The 18200-nt window shown below is 45.8% G+C and overlaps 1 protein-coding gene across 5 annotated transcripts in view; it reads left to right on the top strand.

The window, feature by feature from the left end:
* The window catches only part of TSC22D1 (TSC22 domain family member 1), a 131771-nt gene extending 128786 nt beyond the window's left edge, over positions 1-2985 (top strand). For all 5 annotated transcript variants that reach the window (XM_046663768.1, XM_046663763.1, XM_046663761.1 and 2 more), the window contains 2 exons: positions 396-447; positions 1612-2985. In XM_046663768.1, coding sequence (XP_046519724.1) covers positions 396-447; positions 1612-1869 — 310 coding nt within the window. In that variant the 3' untranslated portion in view covers positions 1870-2985. The remainder of the gene's footprint in view (positions 1-395; positions 448-1611) is intronic.
* Positions 2986-18200: the final 15215 nt, after the last annotated feature.

Here is an 18200-nt window from a genome sequence, read left to right as displayed (position 1 = left end):
TGTCGGCTGGGACAGTTTCTTTAAATTTACTCGTGAGATACTTGTAGTAATGCAGGTGAAAGAGAGCCAGGCGAATTCCTTTGTCCATTGCTGAGAGTACGGTGACATGGATGTTGCTTTTTGAAATCTTGAGAATAGCCTTCTTTTCACAGATCTGGCCAGAGCGTAGGCTTTTACCACATTATGTAATTTATGCTTTTGTGGCTCACTAACATAGAGAAATGTCTGGATATTCGTTAGTAAAAGAGTGGCTGGTGTTTTCTGGAGGGTGATATATAGCGTTAACGAATATTCAAAAAATTATACTAGTAACATCGCAGAATTGGGAAATCTTTTTTTGTCTTGGATGTTTAAAATAAATTTCATTTATCGATGTTTCCCCCCCTCTTTTCCAGCTCCTCTGGTGCAAGTGTGGTAGCTATTGACAACAAAATCGAGCAAGCTATGGTATGTACTGATTAAAAATCATTTGTACTAAATGTGGGCACAGTACAAAAAGCGCGATGTCTTAGGATGGAAGCAGTGCATCCATAGTTATGATGACGGTTGCTCTTCATACATTTGGAAATGCCGGCACTGCCTCGGCTCTGCCAGCATGAAGCCACATACCACGGCTGCTATGGAGAGAGAAGGGGCCCTGAGGGTATTAAATGTTCTTCTTTCCCGGACCGGGACCGATTTCACATAATGTCGGGATTTTTGCAGAGGTGTCCCTTTTTGCTGGGGGATTGCTAGGAAGCGCTGGCCCTGCCTGCCCTTCTGTCGTGGGCACATCTCTAGGGATGTGGCTTTACTAGGAATCTTAAGGTTTACTAGGGGCTGGTGGGCGGGGGGAGGGCCCCAGAAGTGGGATCTCGGGGAAGGGCTCTTTAGACCGTGCACAAACGGATCCCCAGTGATGTGCGCGACTGCACAATAAAGAAGAATCGGAGAAAAGTTTTGTCTTCTCAGCCTGTGCCTGGATTTCTCCTATTTTTCATTTCCGCCTTGGCCGTTCTTTGTTATTGGAGCAGCGCCTGTGGCTCTTCTCACGGGATTCTCTGCCCACTGTTGCTAGGCAAACTCGAACCTTTAATTCGGAGCTATAAATAACTCGAGCTCCCATTGGCTGCGACGTCTGCCCAGGTTTCTGTGATGTCAGCTTAATCGCGAAAGTAGGGGGGTAGGGGTGGAGGGAGGAAAATGCGGCAACACGCTCTGTAGGAACTGGCTGCAGCCGGTGCTGAGGGAGGCGGTCCAGCGGGCGGAGGGAGGGACTTGGGGGCGGGGAAGCGGCTACCGTGGCTGCGGGCCTGGACATCGCGGCGGCCAGGCGGCTGCCAGGCTCCGGCCAGAGCCCCAGAGCTCGGTGCATTTTGTCATCTCGAGTAGGAAACCCGACTCTATGCATTCCTGGCTAACGGCTACAAAGAATGCATAGACTTTTAAAAAGCGTGATCACTTACAGGTTAAACTTAAGTATCTGTATAGTTGATTTCCCTGAGTGTCTTTAAACGAGCTCTGAAGACGGGAGGTGAAAATGGTTAGGGAGAGCCATGTAAAATAATGCTTTAGAAATTCAGAGTCCTGGGAAATAGTAAGTTAAACATTTTTTCCCCCTCTTCCTTTCAGGATCTGGTGAAAAGCCATTTGATGTATGCGGTTAGAGAGGAAGTGGAGGTCCTCAAAGAGCAAATCAAAGAACTAATAGAGAAAAATTCCCAGTTGGAGCAGGAAAACAATCTGCTGAAGACACTGGCCAGTCCTGAGCAGCTTGCCCAGTTTCAGGCCCAGCTGCAGACTGGCTCCCCCCCTGCCACCACACAGCCACAGGGGACCACACAGCCCCCGGCCCAGCCAGCCTCCCAGGGCTCAGGACCAACCGCGTAGCTTCCTATGCCCCTGCAGAACTGGTTGCTGCTGTCTGAACTGAACAGACCAGAGAAGATGTACTGGGGGGGATCCGCCTCCACAGTCACCCATTTCATTGCTCGCTGCAAAAGAGACGTGAGACTGACATATGCCATTATCTCTTTTTTCCAGTATTAAACACTCATATGCTTTTGGCTTGAAGAAATTTCTTAGTTGGGTGAATTAAAGGTTAATCAGAGAATTAGCATGGATGTGCTGGGACCTCATGCTGCTTGGCAGATATGTGAAAAATGGTTTAATTCACGCTGAGGAGCTGTGTGCCTTTCCATGCCTCCCCTGCTCCCCACCCCCACTTTCAGGCGTGCTCTCCTGCTTGCACTCAGTGTGCTACACAGGGTTACGAAGCAGTGGAGCTCCACCGGACTCTCCTCTCTCCTCCTCCCCCACGAGGAACTCGAAAGGGAGGTAGAAGTAAAGACTGATGCAGAGTCTCACCTAAAATGAGGGGAAACAGTTCATTGTACAAATTGACAACTGTCACCAAAATCCATAAAAAACAATAGTACTGTGCCTCTTTCTGAAACAGTGGATGACACACACTGTTAGAGTTGACTCAATGGTGACAGGTAGCTGGGACCTAGGCTATCTTACCAGAAAGGTTGTTTTGCTTATTGTATATTTGTGTATGTAGTGTAACTTTTGTACCATAGAGGACTGTAACTACTATTTAGGTTGTACAGATTGAAATTTAGATGTTTCATTGGCTGTCTGAAGAGGTGTGGGTTGTCTTTTATATAGAGATCTACGTAAACGTTACATGAAGCAAACCACACCTAAAGAAATTTTAAGAATTTGGCACAGTCAGTCACTCTGTGTAATCTGAAATCCTCTAGCTGCTGAATATCTTGAAGTAAATCCCTTCACTGAAGTCCTTTGATTGAGCTGGTTGAATACTTTGAAAATGGTCAGTTCTAGCTAATGAAATGAGTTTCCCAGTAGGGGTTTCTGCATATTACCTGTATAGTAGTTATATGCATATGTTTCTGTGCATGTTCTCTACACAGTTGTAAGGTGTCACTGTATTTAACTGTTGCACTTGTCAACTTTCAATAAAGCATATAAAATGTTGATAAATAAGTGTTTTTATATTGCAGTGTTAACATAATTACAGTCGTGTTCACAACTATTTCCAGGTAAAGTTAAAATAATTTGACTATTAAAATCCTGAAGGGGGTCAAAAGGTTGGATAAAGTAAGGATGCTAGTAATTTGACTCTAGAAGTATAAGAAGCGAAGAGAGACATAGTGAAGGAGACAAGAGCTTAGTTCTTCAGAGTAGTTGTGTGACCTGGACAAGTGGCTACACCCTTCAGGGCTGATGGTGGGGCATTGAAAGAGAATCTCTAAGTTCTGTGGGTTGAAAATTCTAGGCATCCAGGAAAGTCTTAATCTTCCAGTGTTTACCAGCTGAGAGGGGAATGAGACTTACTCTGTGTATAATCCCAGTAAGCTCTAGGATCAAAAGATGGAAGTTAGAAAAGCTGATTTCCCCTTTAAGAACTCTGTCACTCTAGGTCGGGGTCTTTCCTAGTGTGGATTGAGTGTCCTGCGCCTGGGAATGTCCAAGCAAAAGATGGGGTGATTCCAGGGATTTCCTCTGCTGGATTGCAGGTGGGACCAGATGAACAAGGGTGTCCCTCCCAATTGATTCCTTAAGACTGTAAAATCGGATGAAATTCAAAACATGATGGAATCCCAAAGTGAATTGGCCCCCGAGAAGTGAGCCTCAGGCATCCCTGCCTGAGGACATCCCGCTCTGCTCTAGGAGCAATGCCAGCAAGCAAGTCAACAGGGTGGATTTATCAGCTCTATAATCTGCCCCAGGACCCCAGCAACAGCCTCTTCCACCCAATGGGAATTGGGCACTCCCGAGCGCTAACACTCATTTAAGCCCTTGCAGGACAAGGACTTAAGTTTTCTCAATCCTTCCTTTCTCTAATGTGGAGCTGGTGGGAGATTGACAGGTGAACGGATCATCAGAGCTCCCTGAAAAGAATTGGATATGTGCTATAAATGTCAAAGTGACTGGCGTGGCGGCAGAGTCTCTCTTGAAGCAGTAAACTGCTGACTGCCGTGGGCTGGTGGTAGTTGGCATAAAGATGGTTTGGGGAATTTGCTAAGGACTTAAATCTTTGTCGTATTAACCTGAGGATTATATAATTTAGACTTAAATAAAGGTATACTTAGGTAGTAATTACATTTCCTTTAAAAAGAGAACTATAGTGACTAGAAATCTCTAGCCATTTCATCTTTTATGTTTTTAATGAAGATCCTTAATACCATAGGTGGTAATTGTGGAAAACTTGAGAACTCTCTTCTCCACTATTTAATGGAGTTTGAGGCCTTTTTATTAAAAATGTGAGACTTCCATGACATTCTGGGAGCTGAATATTGTATGTAAAATAATGAATTATTAAAATGGAAAGATGTTTTTCCATACACATTTATTTTGGTAATTACTAAACTTACTTTTAAGTGATTGACTTATATTTCAGGATGTTTGAGGTAATTTTAAAAGGCAGTTTACTACTTGCACACCTGATGAGGCCTTTGTTGGCCTGTGTTGTTATATAATTGATTGTATCACCTGCAGGTTCTGTGGAGCAGGGAAGATTTTTAAGGAGAATGGAATGTTGTACCAGCACTGGGTGTTCTCGACCTCAGCAACTGCAGCAGGAGAGACCGCCGCTCAGTGCAGGAGAAACAAGGAATTTTATGTGATTTTAATGAGTGAATGCTTTTTGTTTCAAATTAGCAATGTTCGTAACTCAGTAATTCTGTGTGCTTTTTTTGCATACTTTAAAAGCAAAAATTTATTTTTCATTATGTAACGAATATGCAATGTCCCAATTTTGTCTACACAAGAGATGTAAAAAAGTTAATTATAACAAATTAGAAATGAAAATTAATGTCAATTGACACTATTCTGCCCCTGCTTCATGTAAAATAAATAGTGAGGCTACCAGGGGCCTGATGACACCACTGTTTGTAGCGGTCAACTTCAAAGTCATTCCGACAGCAGTAACGGCATAACGCTTAGAAACGGAGGCAGAGGAAAGGAAGTTTCCTCCTCCTTAGATAAAATTGCCTGAAAATGGAGAAATGTGCCCACCAATGGAACTTGGGAGCAGATTCTGTGGTGAGCCTCCTGCTGGAGTTGGGGGAGAAGAACACTGCTGAGGGCGAAGACTTCTGGCTGCCGGGCCTGAACCTGCAGGAACTGGCTGTTTGGAACCTCTCAGACCTGCTTTCTCATCTGTAAAATACGGAGTTGGATCAGATCACGAAGATTCTCTCCTGCCATAAGATGCTACAATCCTCTGCTTTTTTATGATGACTTAATTTTATTCTAACTTCTTGGGGGGGGAATATACTCTGTTTTTTTGGTTCATTTGACTTCTTGGGCTAAAATCAATTTGGTTTTAATCCTAGCTTCATCAGTTACTAGCTAAGTGACCTTGGGCAGGTTACTTGCTCGTCTCTGTTTCCTCATGATAAAATGGGGCTATGCTATCGCCACAGGGTTTTTGTAAGGATAATGCTGGAAAGCAGTAAGCACAGAGATGGTTTCAGAGCTAGTGTTCAAGGAATGCTAGCCTTTCTCTTATTTTCGAGTCATTCATCACCTTGTTTGTTTATATATTTAATTTTGTATCTTTTGTAGGAATAAAGCTGTGGCAGTTTTATTTTGTAATAGCTTTTGATTTGGCATTTGATAATAGTGGTGGCTGTTAAAGTTTTATTACAAAAGCACATAAAAAATGCCATTTAGACAATGGACAGAAATGCACCATTCCTTTGGTATCTAGGAAATAATACCTAAAGGCAGCTGTTTGATTGATGTGAGTTAGAGAAGGGATTAGTTGGGAATTGTTCATGTTTGAAAATCATATGGGTGGAAGTAAATACACAATTATAGGTGGAGTATATATCTTAATTAGTTAATTATTAATTTCCTTATGGAAAAAAGCTCTATGTAACACAGTCTATGGAATGCCAGGCAGGCCCAAAATCACTGGGATTAGTAATCAGGCTTTATCAATAGCTATTGGATGGTTTAGTGGCCATTTTCAATGTGCAAAAATTACTACAGTATTACAATATAAACCTGTGCTTCAATCCTGGTGTTTTGGGCACAGATGTCTATAGCACGTGACAGAGAAGTGAGTGAAGTGAGGGAAGACAACAGGAAGTGGTAGAGACTATGGCAATTGGAGGCGCCCCATCTCCCATTAATGGGGCTGGCGGCTGCTTGGCTCCATCTGATTGTTACTAGGTGGGAATTCAAGCGCTGTGTTGCCAGCTCTTCCAATTTTTCAAGATCCAGAGATCCAGACTCTGAAAAGTCCTAATTTGGGGCAGACCAAACAAAAGCACACCTGCTCTGCTGATAGGGCCCACAGGCCGAGAATTTCCACTCCCTGCTTTCTATGTCTGTCTCTGTATCAGACTCTGGCCGAAATGGCAGCTCGTCCTTCAGCACAAAGTCAAACAAAAAACCTCTTCTTTTTGATTCTAGAAAGTGGGCCCAGGCTCTCTGGTAAACCATGTGTTAATGTATTCAGAGAACATTTATTGTCTTCTACAAGCCAGAGGTAGTGCAGTGAACAAGCCACAGTCTGTCCTCAGGTACGACCCAAGTCATTGCTTTAAGATCAATGAGGTACTTCACCTTCTGTGACATACCTGAATCATTCCTTCTCAGATGAACCCTTTGGCAAAAATGTTTCTGGCAGTTCTTTTAAGAACGCTTGTTTAATCAGTCACATTTCCTCATGGTAGTCTAACTCCCTCCGCTACATTTTATAACTGACTTATTTAGGGACAAAGACAGTGTTTGCAGATGTGTGTACTGCAAGATTGCATCACACATGCCCCAAATTTCCAGGAATAAAACATTTCAGTTAAGCTGCCCCATTGTGTCAAGCACATTCAATTCATGCCCTGAGAGGGGTTTGTAGTCAGTGCAGACTAGGGGACCAAAAAACCAAAAGACTTAGTTTCTCTCCTTAAGGAGAGAGAGGATGCAACGGAGACAGTAAGGTGACCAACTGTATTGGTTTGCCCGGGACTGGGGGCGTTCCCAGGAAGTGGGACGTTCCGTGCTAAAACCAGGAAAATCCCAGGCAAACCAACCCAAGTTGGTCTCTGTAGAGAGATCTCATTTCCTCTTCTACTTGGACACAGCTAAACGACACCTCCCACCCCCTGGAAGTTAGGTGTGACTGTGGAACTCAGTTTCAGTCAATGCTGTACTCCTTCCCCTTCTGCTGACCCCACAGAGAACAGCTGGTGCCCTTGGATATGACAGTCTCTGTGAGCCTGGGTTCCTGAATGACTGTGGAGTGTCCTCTCCCACTAACCTGGAACTGGCTAGCACAGTTAGATGAGCAACAGTGTTTCAGCCATTAGGAATCTTAGAAGCTACTTGCTTCAGTGGCTTACCGTAACTAATATGGAAATGAGTACCCTGAAGAGGGGTGCTGCTGTCAAAATTAAAATACGTGGCCTTGACTGTGGCTGAGTGGTGGGTGGCAATGAAACTACTGGAGGCTCTAGAGCCTGACACCCGTACCATAAAGTGGCAAAACATTTTGTACAACTGTTGCCTCTGATCACTTAGAAGGCCGCTCATGTGCCTAGGGAGTGTGTAGCTCTGAGGAGCCAGAAAGTTAGTGACCTGTGGCTCTTCCCTGTGCTTGGCAAAGGCTTTCAAGGAAAAGGTGAGCTCAGGAAAGAATCAGCTGAGTTTGTAAGTAGAAAGAAGAGGGAGTTAAAGGTGCAGAAATTTGGGGCTGTCTAGTATTGGAAAAGCCGATTGCTTCTAGATTCCAAAGAGTTGGAAATGAGACTAAAAAAGTGGTGAAGTCCCATTAAGGCTTTTCAGTTAAACAAGATGCTTCACCCCTTCAGCAAAGGTGGGATAGAGGTACGGACTCCCCGTATATGCCTTTGGTTTCTCATGGCTTCTAGGTGCTCCTGTTCAGCTGATAGAGGTAGGGAAGACAGTACTAAAACATAACCCAATCTTGTCCAGAAAATTATTTTAGATCTTACTACTGACACATTGAATTGATGGGATACAAATAGAGGAGGAGCCTACCAGGTTTTTGAGGGACTTTTATTGCCAAGGAAAATACAATCAGCCCCGACTTAAAACAATAACAACTAAATGTTGCTGGAACTTTCAAATAACCCTCAGGCCCTGGGACTTGCAGGAGCTGGAAGTGGGAGAAGCAGGCATCTGAATATGTACAGCTCCCCAAGAGAGTGTTCTCCCCAACACCCACTTCATGTGAGGCCTTGGAGGAGACTGGACAAGAAAACCTCCCGGAGGAGGAGTCTGGAACTTTGGAGAATAATGGGCCAGGGATTTCTTCCCAGAGAGCAGAACCAGGGTCTAATCAAGGAACTTCTCCCACTGCCAGGGGAAAAGGTCTTCTCTATGCTGGACCAGCAAGGTTCCATAACTGCTGAGGACTGGGGCCCACTGTGTGTCCCCCATGCTTCCAGTGGGTGTTTTATAGCAGTCATCGGGCCCAGCTCCACCTACAGAAGGACATTACGGTCAGTGGAGGGGGAGATAAACTTGTCTTAGTTCCAGGCCTTTAGGAGCCACACCCAGACCTGTGCCTCACCTAGACATCTTGGAGTTTGAGCTGAATGTAGTAGCTTGCTGGGCCTTTGGGTGCTGCCCTTGGGGAGGGTGAGTGTGTTCTGTGAGGGCAAAAAGATGAAATGTGTATTTGGATCCAAAGGGAGGACTATGTCAGAGACTGGTAGGCGTTTCCCAAAAAAATCTCTTCCTGGGCACACAGACTGCACTTCCCAGATTCCCTTGCAGCTGGTGAGCCCACAGGATTGAATCCTAACCAAAGAAATGTGGGCAGAAATGCTGTTTTGTCATTTCTAGGCCTGATTCATGAAAGCTTCCCGTGGACAGACCTCCATGCCCTCTTCCCCTTCAGCCAACTAGTTGGAGCCAACTGCAGTCACTTTGTAAACCACATGTTGGAGATGACACAGCCTTAGCAGCCTGGGCCTCTGAATGACTGAGTGGAGCCGAGCCCCTCTCTTGCCTCCCTACTCCCCAAGGTGGAGCCACTCAGGACTGTTGTTATAAGACAGCAAGAAGCAAATTTCTATTATGTTTCAGATTTACATTTTTTAGTCTGTTACCTTAAGTGGTCCACAAATTGGACTACCTGAAGCAATATGACAAAGCCATGAGCACACGAGAACCAGGGCACTCAGGAGAGTTAGATGAGGAGGAGACATCACAGAGGGGACTGAGGAAGAGGTGAATTTTGAGGTTGACTTTGAAGGAGCTGTGAAACAACACGTGAGAAAAATAACTTCTGACACAGTTGTCAAAAACAATTGCCTTCCCCTGTGATAGGAATGAGTTATCTTCCTGAGAGTTTGGAGAAAAGCTTCTGTGCAGTGAGAATTGGCCTGCTGAACTTGTAAAGTGTAACTCATTCTGAGAAGCTGTGCTGGCAAGGAGTCAGCTAAGATCAGAGGTCACATCTGGTGATCCTCAGGCCCTATCAAGCCTACTGACCAGAGCTGGCTCTCAGACCTGTTTTTATACAGGATTTGAAAAAAAAAAAAAAATTACTGACATCCCTTCTGAAACTCGGATATGGTTCCAAATTCTGGCAACCTGGAGTCTATCTGTATTCCTGCATGACAATAACAAGCTGCTGCTGAGTGTAGCTGCTGTTCACTTTAGGCCGAGCTTGGGCCTCCAGCCTGCCGGTGCCCGCCCTACCTGCGATGGTGCCACATGTCAGCTGCCGGCATGCCTCACACATCTGGTTGTATTTCCATACCTGGCTCAGGTAGGCATTTAAGGTCGTGCTCCAAAGTCAAACTATAACACCTGATTCATAAAATTTTGTGGCTTAATTCATTTTAATCCTATTTTTAAGATTCACATGATTTGAACCCTTAAAGAAGAAAGCAACTAGAACCTGTTCTGTTATCTGTCAGGTTTTATTTTGCTTCATAGAGCCAAGCTGTTGGAAATGAGCAGTTATGCTTTTTCCTTCATAGATATGAAATGACTGAACTGGGCCACAGCATGAAGACAGGCAATCTCCTTCTGGAAAGGGAGGATGGAATCCATTTGTTATTATGATTACATGTTATTGAGCACTTACTGTGTGCAAAGCCCTTGAAACGCAGTGTCTCATGTATTCTTCACGCCAGCCCTGTGAAGAAGGTGTTATCCCATAGGACAGAAGAAGAGAGAATAAGTCAACTGCCAAGTCCAGAGTAAAGAGCTGATAAGTGTGGTGCAAACCAGAGGTGTCTGACAGCAAAATCTGTGCTCTTAGCTGCCATTTTGGCCTCTTCCAAAGCCAGGCAGCCTCACCCAGTGGAGCATGTCTGGGGCCCATGGCTGCCCCAGTGCTGGCATTCTGTCCGTCTCTCAGTGTGTACCCCAAAGAGGGGTGCATGTGAATCCCGTCCCCTCCAAAAACCAGCAATAGACAAACTCTTCCCAGTCTGTTAAGCTGCTTGGCCAGCAGGGCCCAGTGGCATTCCATGTTCTCGTAAGGGAATTTTACACCATGAAGGGAAGAGTGGGTACAGGCTGAGTCAGAGGACCCATTGGTGAATGGACAGTATAAAGGCAGGTAGGCCCTCCTCCTCCCCATCCGGCACGGCGCCAGATGGATCCACAGCACGATGAGACAACTGCCTTTCCCACTTCAACATCACAGCCACTTGACCCAGAAAAGTCAGCACTGGAGGATGAAATGTTCCTATGGAGGAAGCTACTATTCATTCACTCACTCAAACTCACCGCATTTATTAAGCACCCAGACTGTGCCAAGCTTAAGGAGTCCCCCTAGGTCCTGTGGGTACAACAATGAAAACACGTCAGCTTTTGAGGTGCCCCAGTTCAGTGGCAGAGTTGCAAAAGACTATCTCCCTCAATATCATTATACACTGAAGTGTCGTGGAACAATGTGGAGGGAAGAATTAATTCTTTCTGGCATGTGGGTAACTGAGTGCGGGAAGAGACAGCTTCAGAGAGGAACTTTTGGTCTCCTTCTGTATTTATTTTGGGAAGAGGTGTTAAAATACCGCCTGCTGTTGGCTGCCCCGCGTTCCTTCTCCTCCTTCCCTTGGCAAACGCCAGTCTGGCTACAGAAATGGCCCTGCTTGACATCTGCCCCTCCCCTGGCCTCTCTGACCCAAGTCAGAGTGTACTTTAGCCCACAAAAGATTCAGGGTCTTGTCCTGGCCTCTCTTTCTCTGCTGGGATCAGCAATTTGAAAATTAAATGCTTGAAAGTGCCGCAGCCATGAGCAGAGAGCTTGGGGCTCCTGTAGGAGCTGTTATGTGGATCCAGAAGATGGAGGCAGCTTAAAGGAAGCTGGGCCGAGAGGTGGATCTCTGTGACATCATTTGAACTCTGCATTCATCTAGATGTGAATCCAGATATGCCTCTGGACATTGCTCTCTTCTCCAAAGCTGGTTTAAGTTAGATTTTCTGTGACTTGCAAACTGGAGGATCCCTAACTGATACAGGTCCTTTCTCTGTTTCCTTGTCAACAGATTAGAATTCTGTTTATTTTTCTCCCACAGGAATAATTATTGTTGCATACTTGGATTTTAGAAGAAACAATTATTGTTGCATACTTTGAATTTTAGAAGGGATAGTTATTGTTGCATACTTTGAATTCTCAAAGTTCTATAGGAGTGGTAAGTTTGTTGTGAGATAAAGAAAGAACTAGAGCCCAGTTCCCATGGTTTCAAATTGAGTTCATGAGCATGTGAACATTTCACTAATACCACAGGGGAAGGATACATTCCCTGGCGTGTTTAACTGGTCCTCATGGTCGAGACCATTCTGTAAAATGATCAACAGTAATCCACATGGAGGTGGTGGTCAACTCCATCTGGGGAGGTCACAGAAGGCTCCCTGAGAAAGTGATGCTTGACCTGTGCCTTCTAGGATAAAATGGCGATTGCCAAGAAGGAGAGGGGAAGAGTGCTGGAGGCATCTTGCGAACACACAGAGAGGGATGGAAACTACCACCGGTTTCCCCCAACTGGAGCACAGGCTGGTGGGGTATGAGGCGGGAGAGGAACGGCTCAGGCCTGGAAGGACTGTAATCACGCTAAGGAGCTGGAGGGAAGGAATACGATATAAAGTCCGTTTTAGGAAGAATTAAAGAGGAATAAGACTGTACGCAGAGAAATCTGTTCTTGAACTGTTGAAACAGATTAGGTGCGAGAGAGGAATCTAAGAAACACGCGAGGAAGGAGTGACGCGTCAGGGTGGGGTGGGGGAGGAGTGTGGGATCCTTCTGGCTCAGCTAATCAGGTGGGTGATAGTGCCATCACCAGGACAGGAATGGAAAGATAGAACCGGTCTGGGAGCTTAAAGGTGTTTAGTTTTGACTATGAAGAGTGAGGAGCCTGTAACAGACCCAAGTGGAGACGTCTTCCAGCCAGCCTGACCTCCAGCTCTGGGCCTGGGAGAGATGCCCATGCTCACCAACGCCTGTGCTTCCAGAACACAGCCGCACTACCTTTCCCAACGTCCCTTGCAGGAATGTAAGGCCATGTTCTGCCCGTGGAATGTGAGCAGAACTGATATGTGTGCGCTGCAGGCGTGGCCCGGAAGGACCTTATCACAGTGTCTCGCATCCCCAAGCTGAGTGGGAGGACTGTGAGGATGTGGGGAGGGCAGAGCTGCAGACTGAAGGAGCCGGGCTCTCTGAGTGACTCTGGAGAGCGGGGCACCCCCTTCCCATCCTCCCTCCCAACTCAGAATGAACTACAAAGAGAGTAAAAAGGAAATTTTGACCTGTGCTAAGTCCCAGACATTGTGGAGCATTTGTTACAGCAGCTAGCCTACCTTGACTAGCGCAGCCTAAGAAAGCCAGTTGAGAGTCATTTCTGTGAGTGGAAGTGAAGTGAAGCCTTGGAGGCAATGCGCTGCTCTAGAAAAGTCTGGCCTAGGAGGAAATGCTGAGGTCGGGTCCTGGGAAAACCTGGCTTGGTGGGGTGGGGGTGAGGGGTGGGGAGCTGAAGAACTGCCGCCAGAGGAGACAAAGAAGAATAGTCAGAGGGGGGAGAGGCAAACCACAGGAGCCACAGAAATCCAGGAGAAGAGTGTGGGTGACATTGTAATGCACTGGAGAGATAACGGGACAGAGAAAAGACAGAAATGTGTCCGCGGAGGTCTGCAAGTAAAGGACAGAACACGCTTAAGTGAACAGGAGCAGAAACTTACTGTGAGGAGTCTGAATGAGGCATGGGAGGTGAAGGGGATTAATGAATGGAAATCAGCATTTTAAGGAGCTCGGCTGTAAGAGAAAGAAAAGAGATGAGAAACCACTAGATAGAGGATCAAGGGAAATCATTTAAAATAGGAGACCTTTGCACATGCTTCTCAGTCATAGAGATGATTGCTGATGGTCCCTGAGGAAGCAAGAAGAAATTGGAACCACAGCACACGTCGGGGAACCAGGTCTTCTCAGAGAAAGGGCAAGAAGTGAAGGTGGATGCAAGTACAGATCCGTTTGCTGGTGTTGGGAAACTGAATGTCCCTCCTTCTGACTCTGTTTGTTCTCCGTGGATTAAGAAGTGGGGATCTGCACAGAAACTTCAGATGCTAGAGGCCAGGAGAGTGAGAAAAGCAGTGAAGATAGAATCACACAATCACAGAGAAGGTTGTGGAAGGAAGCGATCGACATCAAGGAATTTTTATTCCAAAGGCAAATCCAGCCCTTGCAGGATCCTTGTGGTCTCTGCAGAAGCCTCTGCCCCATATCAGGTCACGCAGGGACAGGGCTCCAGGACTGGTGGTCTGGGCTGTGCAGAAGACAGGATGGACTTGGATGAGAGAGGAGATCAGAGGCAGTAACCAAGACAGTCCCCGTGGGAAATGCAAATCAAAACTACACTAAGATATCACCTTACACCCATTAGAATGACAAAAATGTCTAAAACTAATAGCAACAAATGTTGGAGAGGTTGCGGAGAAAAAGGAACCCTCATACACTGCTGGTGGGAATGCAAACTGGTGCAGCCACTATGGAAAACAGTATGGAGATTCCTCAAAAAATTAAAAATAGAACTACCATATGATCCAGCCATCCCACTACTGGGTATTTATCCAAAGAGCTTGAAGTCAGCAATCCCAAAAGTCCTATGCACCCCAATGTTTATTGCAGCACTGTTTACAATAGCCAAGACGCGGAAGCAACCTAAGTGTCCAGCAACAGACGAATGGATAAAGAAGATGTGGTACATATATACAATGGAATACTACTCAGCTGCAAAACAGAACAAAATCATTCCATTTGCAATAACATGGATGGACCTTGAGAGAATTATGTTAAGTGAAATAAGCCAGCGAGAGAAAGATAACCTGTGTATGACTCCACTCATATGAGGAATTTAAAATTATGGACTAAGAACAGTTTAGTGGATACCAGGGGAAAGGTGGGGTGGGGGGTGGGCACAAAAGGTGAAGTGGTGCACCTACAACATGACTGACAAATATTAATGTACAATTGAAATTTCACAAGATTGTAACCTATCAATAACTCAATTAAAAAAAAAAAAAAAAGATAGTCCCCGTGGGAGAAAATGGAGGCCTGGATTCGAGCAGTGGTTTAAGGGAGAGCGGGGTGGGTGCGATTTAAAGCCATGAAAGCTGTAGAAGTGAGAGGACTGTGTGACCAATGAGATATGAGGGTTAGGACGTTGGTCCTGGGACAGAGAGCGTGGCTTTCGGAGGTCTTCTATCCCAGCAGGACTGACACCTACCAAGTTACCTAGCAGAATCATGTTACATAGGAGCGGGAGGTTCCCTAGACAGCCTCTGGTTCTGCCCCTCCCTCCTCTCACAGAGGGCAACCCTGAGTCCCAGGGGCATGAAGGCACTTATTCATGGTCACAGAGTTAGTAGGCATGACAGCCCTGGCAGCAAAAGTGATTGAAAGGAAAAGAGAAGAGTTGATGGGAAGTGAGGAGAAGAGAGGAGGGGCGTTTATTTATTCATTCGTCCCTCCACTCACTTCATTCAGCAAATAAGTACTGCCTTTTGGGTGCTGGGGCCACAAATACAAATATGAGCTGGTACCTGCCTTTAGGATCTTCTAGCCAGGGAGGGGACACAGACAGCTGTTGGAATAAAGGGTGCAGGGTACAGTGTGAAGTGAAGGAGGAAAGAATCATTTCTGCCCAGCGTGTTGGAGTGAGTGGATGATGAGGTTAGGAAAAGCTCCTAAGAGGAAGCAGTTCCACTGAGTCTGAAAAGATGAGGTGGACTAAGTGGAAAGGACGTCTCAGCCGAGGGGCCGGGTGCCAGGCCACAGGGCAAGCTGTGCTGAAGCAGCCCTCCGGGTGAAAGACTGAGTGCTTCTCCTTGGAAATCCCGTTTTGATTGGTGGGGAATGTAGGAGGAAACTTGAGGCCTTGGTGGAGCCTGTGTCACAGCTTTGCCCCTGTGGGCCTGGTTGGTGCAAATCAGCCAACGGACCAGTGTGTAAGTTGCACCCATCACTCAGCTAAGAGCCGGAGGAGGCAGAGCTCTAAACCAGACCTCTGGGCTCCGGGATCGGCTCCACCACGCCCCAAGCTGCCAGACACCACACCGAGGGCTTGGATCCTGGAGGCCAGTAAGACTCATAAATAACACAAATAAAAAGTGACAGCGCTAAAATCCATGAAGAGAGAGTGTGGAGGGAGGGCGTGATTAACTCCAGCTCGGAAGGGGGAGCAGAGGTAGGATCTTGAGGCATGAGTAGGATTTGACAGACAGAGTGGATGGAAGTCACAGTGATGAGTGTTATGCTGGGGGAAGGGCAAGTTATTCTGCTGGCATTTCCACCTCAGGGAGGAGCAGCCATGGATTTTAAAGCAACGAGCAGCTGGAGTCTGTGTTTCCTCTGAGCCCCAGCTCCTCCATCTGCCCAGCCCTTGTCCTCTCACCTGCCAGGTCAGCAGTTCTCTGACCAGGGCTGTCTTGGTGCCAGTTTTTCAGTTTGTCTGGCACTTTGTAGATGCTGAATGAATGAATGAATGAATGGAAAAGGGCAATGAGAAAGATTCGGAAGGGCCTCTATCCTTCCACCACTAGGGAAATCTTTTGTAATTCTGAGTATGAAAAGGAACATTGAGCTTACCCACAGGACCCAAATCTTAGCTTCCCTCTCTGAGGTTCATCATTTTTTGTGCCTTGAATATGTTTGGTGTCTGGTGACCCCTTCTCAGAACAAGGTTGTTTTTTTTTTTACAGCCTTTGTCAAGGGGTAGATTCTTTTTTGTTTTAAGAACAAGGTTTTAAATATTAAATCAAATATACAGGATCACAAAAGAACATTTATATTAAAATATAGTTATCAGAATATTAAAAAAAATTAATGTTATAGTACTAGATAATGCTTATTTACTAACATGTTAAATAAGATTTAGTAGCAAGTCTCATTAATTACTGTAATTTTGAAGTAGCGATGAGCTTAATGGCATTTTGAAATATCTGTAACATCGTAACAGATCTGAAAATATCTATGATTTCTACTGGTAATAAAATCGCAGAACTGCTAACTACTATGGTTTGTTGCCTGCATTTGTTGCCGAAGGAAGCGCTCAAAGACAATTAAAGGTTCATGAAACAAAGAAGCATTTTTTCTCCCCATCCATGTTTATGCAGCCACGGAGTCCCCTCTTTGGTTGTGAGCTTCTGCCTAACCATTCCTCAGCATCCTCATCTGCTATTACTATAAAGGCCGTGGTTGCTGGGCCGGGGGCACGTTTGAGACTGGACACCTGGTGCCGGAGACCGCCGCAGGGAGGTGGCTCAGGGAGGCCACAGAGCTGGCGCGTTGGAGTAACCGGCCCCTTGGATGCAGGAGGAAATGCTTTGTCTCCAGGAGAATTGCTGGACTCAGCAGCTCTAACGGGTTGAAGAGGCTGTTGGATCAAGTGTGCAGGATACAGCGAGACAGGAAAGAGGGGGCTCCTGACTCGGGAGGTGGTAAGAGGCCCACACGTGGAGCGTTCTCCCTTCCCCTCACTGGACCAGAGCTCAGTGAGACCCGGGAGCTGCATAAATACCTTTGAGTTACCAGGAGTCGGCTGAAGTGTTTGTTTGTTTATTTATTTGTTTGTTTTTTAGGCTGTGTATCAAATTGGAAATGATGAAAAAGTGGATGGGGTGTGTGGACACAGACTCCTTCTGTGTGTGGTTCCACATTTCTGCAGGGCAGTCTGGCGACGTGTACCCAAAGCCATAAACGTGTGACTACACTTTGGTCCAGCAATCCTCCTGCTAACATTTTGTTTCTTAAGGAAATAACTGTATGCTTCTTATAAAGATATGTGTGCAAAACGTTTATTGGTGTTTTAAACAATAGCAAAATAAACTAATCAAACAAGCAAAACAGAAAAAATCATTCACAATATATTGGAAAGAGGACAAAACCAAATGCAGACAAATCCAAGAGTATCACAGTCTGAAAACAACTGGGAAAGCTAAAACAGACATTCGTGGAAAATGCTGGACGCACTTACATGAAGTGTTAACAGTGGTAGTCTTTGCAGAGTGGGATCACTGTCACACAGTGCTTTCTCCATGTGCTGTTCAGGTTTTCTAAACCTCTTGCGGGGACCACGTAGTATGTAGCGCAGCTGGATACATTCATTTTCGGGGATGGTGAATTTGTGTCTGAAAGAACGACCACTGCATTTGTTTCAAAAAATCATTTCTCGCAGCCAGCCCTGTGGCATAGTGGTTAAGTTTGGCGTGCTCCACTTCATCGGTCTGGGTTTGGTTCCCAGGTGCAGACCTACACCACTTGTTGGCAGCAATGCTGTGGTGGTGTCCCACACACAAAATAGAGGAAGACTGGCACAGATGTTAGTTCAGAGTGAATCTTCCTCAGCAAAAAAAAAAAAAAAAAAAAAATCATTTTTCCAAGAAATTAGAGTTCAGTTCAAATCTATCTCCTGACACTGTGAATTCAATGAGGACAACTAAAAAGGAAAAGGAAAAGGAAACTGCTCCAAAGAAAGTTCTGAAGCAATTGCAGGTCTTGTCATCCAAAGGCAGAATCTCCAGGGGGAGTTGGCATCACTAGCCTCCCCTGAGCCTCCTCCCCCACTAACAGCAGCAACCTGGTGGTTACACAGGGTCCATGCCAGCCTCTGCCGCTTACAGGCAAAGGAACTTGATCCTCGCAGACAATGTAGGCTGCCATTCGGGATGGGATGGGGACGTAGGAGTGGGGAGTGTGTCATGGGGCTTGGGGGTCC

Source organism: Equus quagga, chromosome 6 (genome assembly GCF_021613505.1).
Source record: "Equus quagga isolate Etosha38 chromosome 6, UCLA_HA_Equagga_1.0, whole genome shotgun sequence".
Lineage (NCBI taxonomy): Eukaryota > Metazoa > Chordata > Mammalia > Perissodactyla > Equidae > Equus > Equus quagga.
Note: the sequence above shows the minus strand (reverse complement) of the source record. Positions and strands in the feature narration are given on the sequence as shown.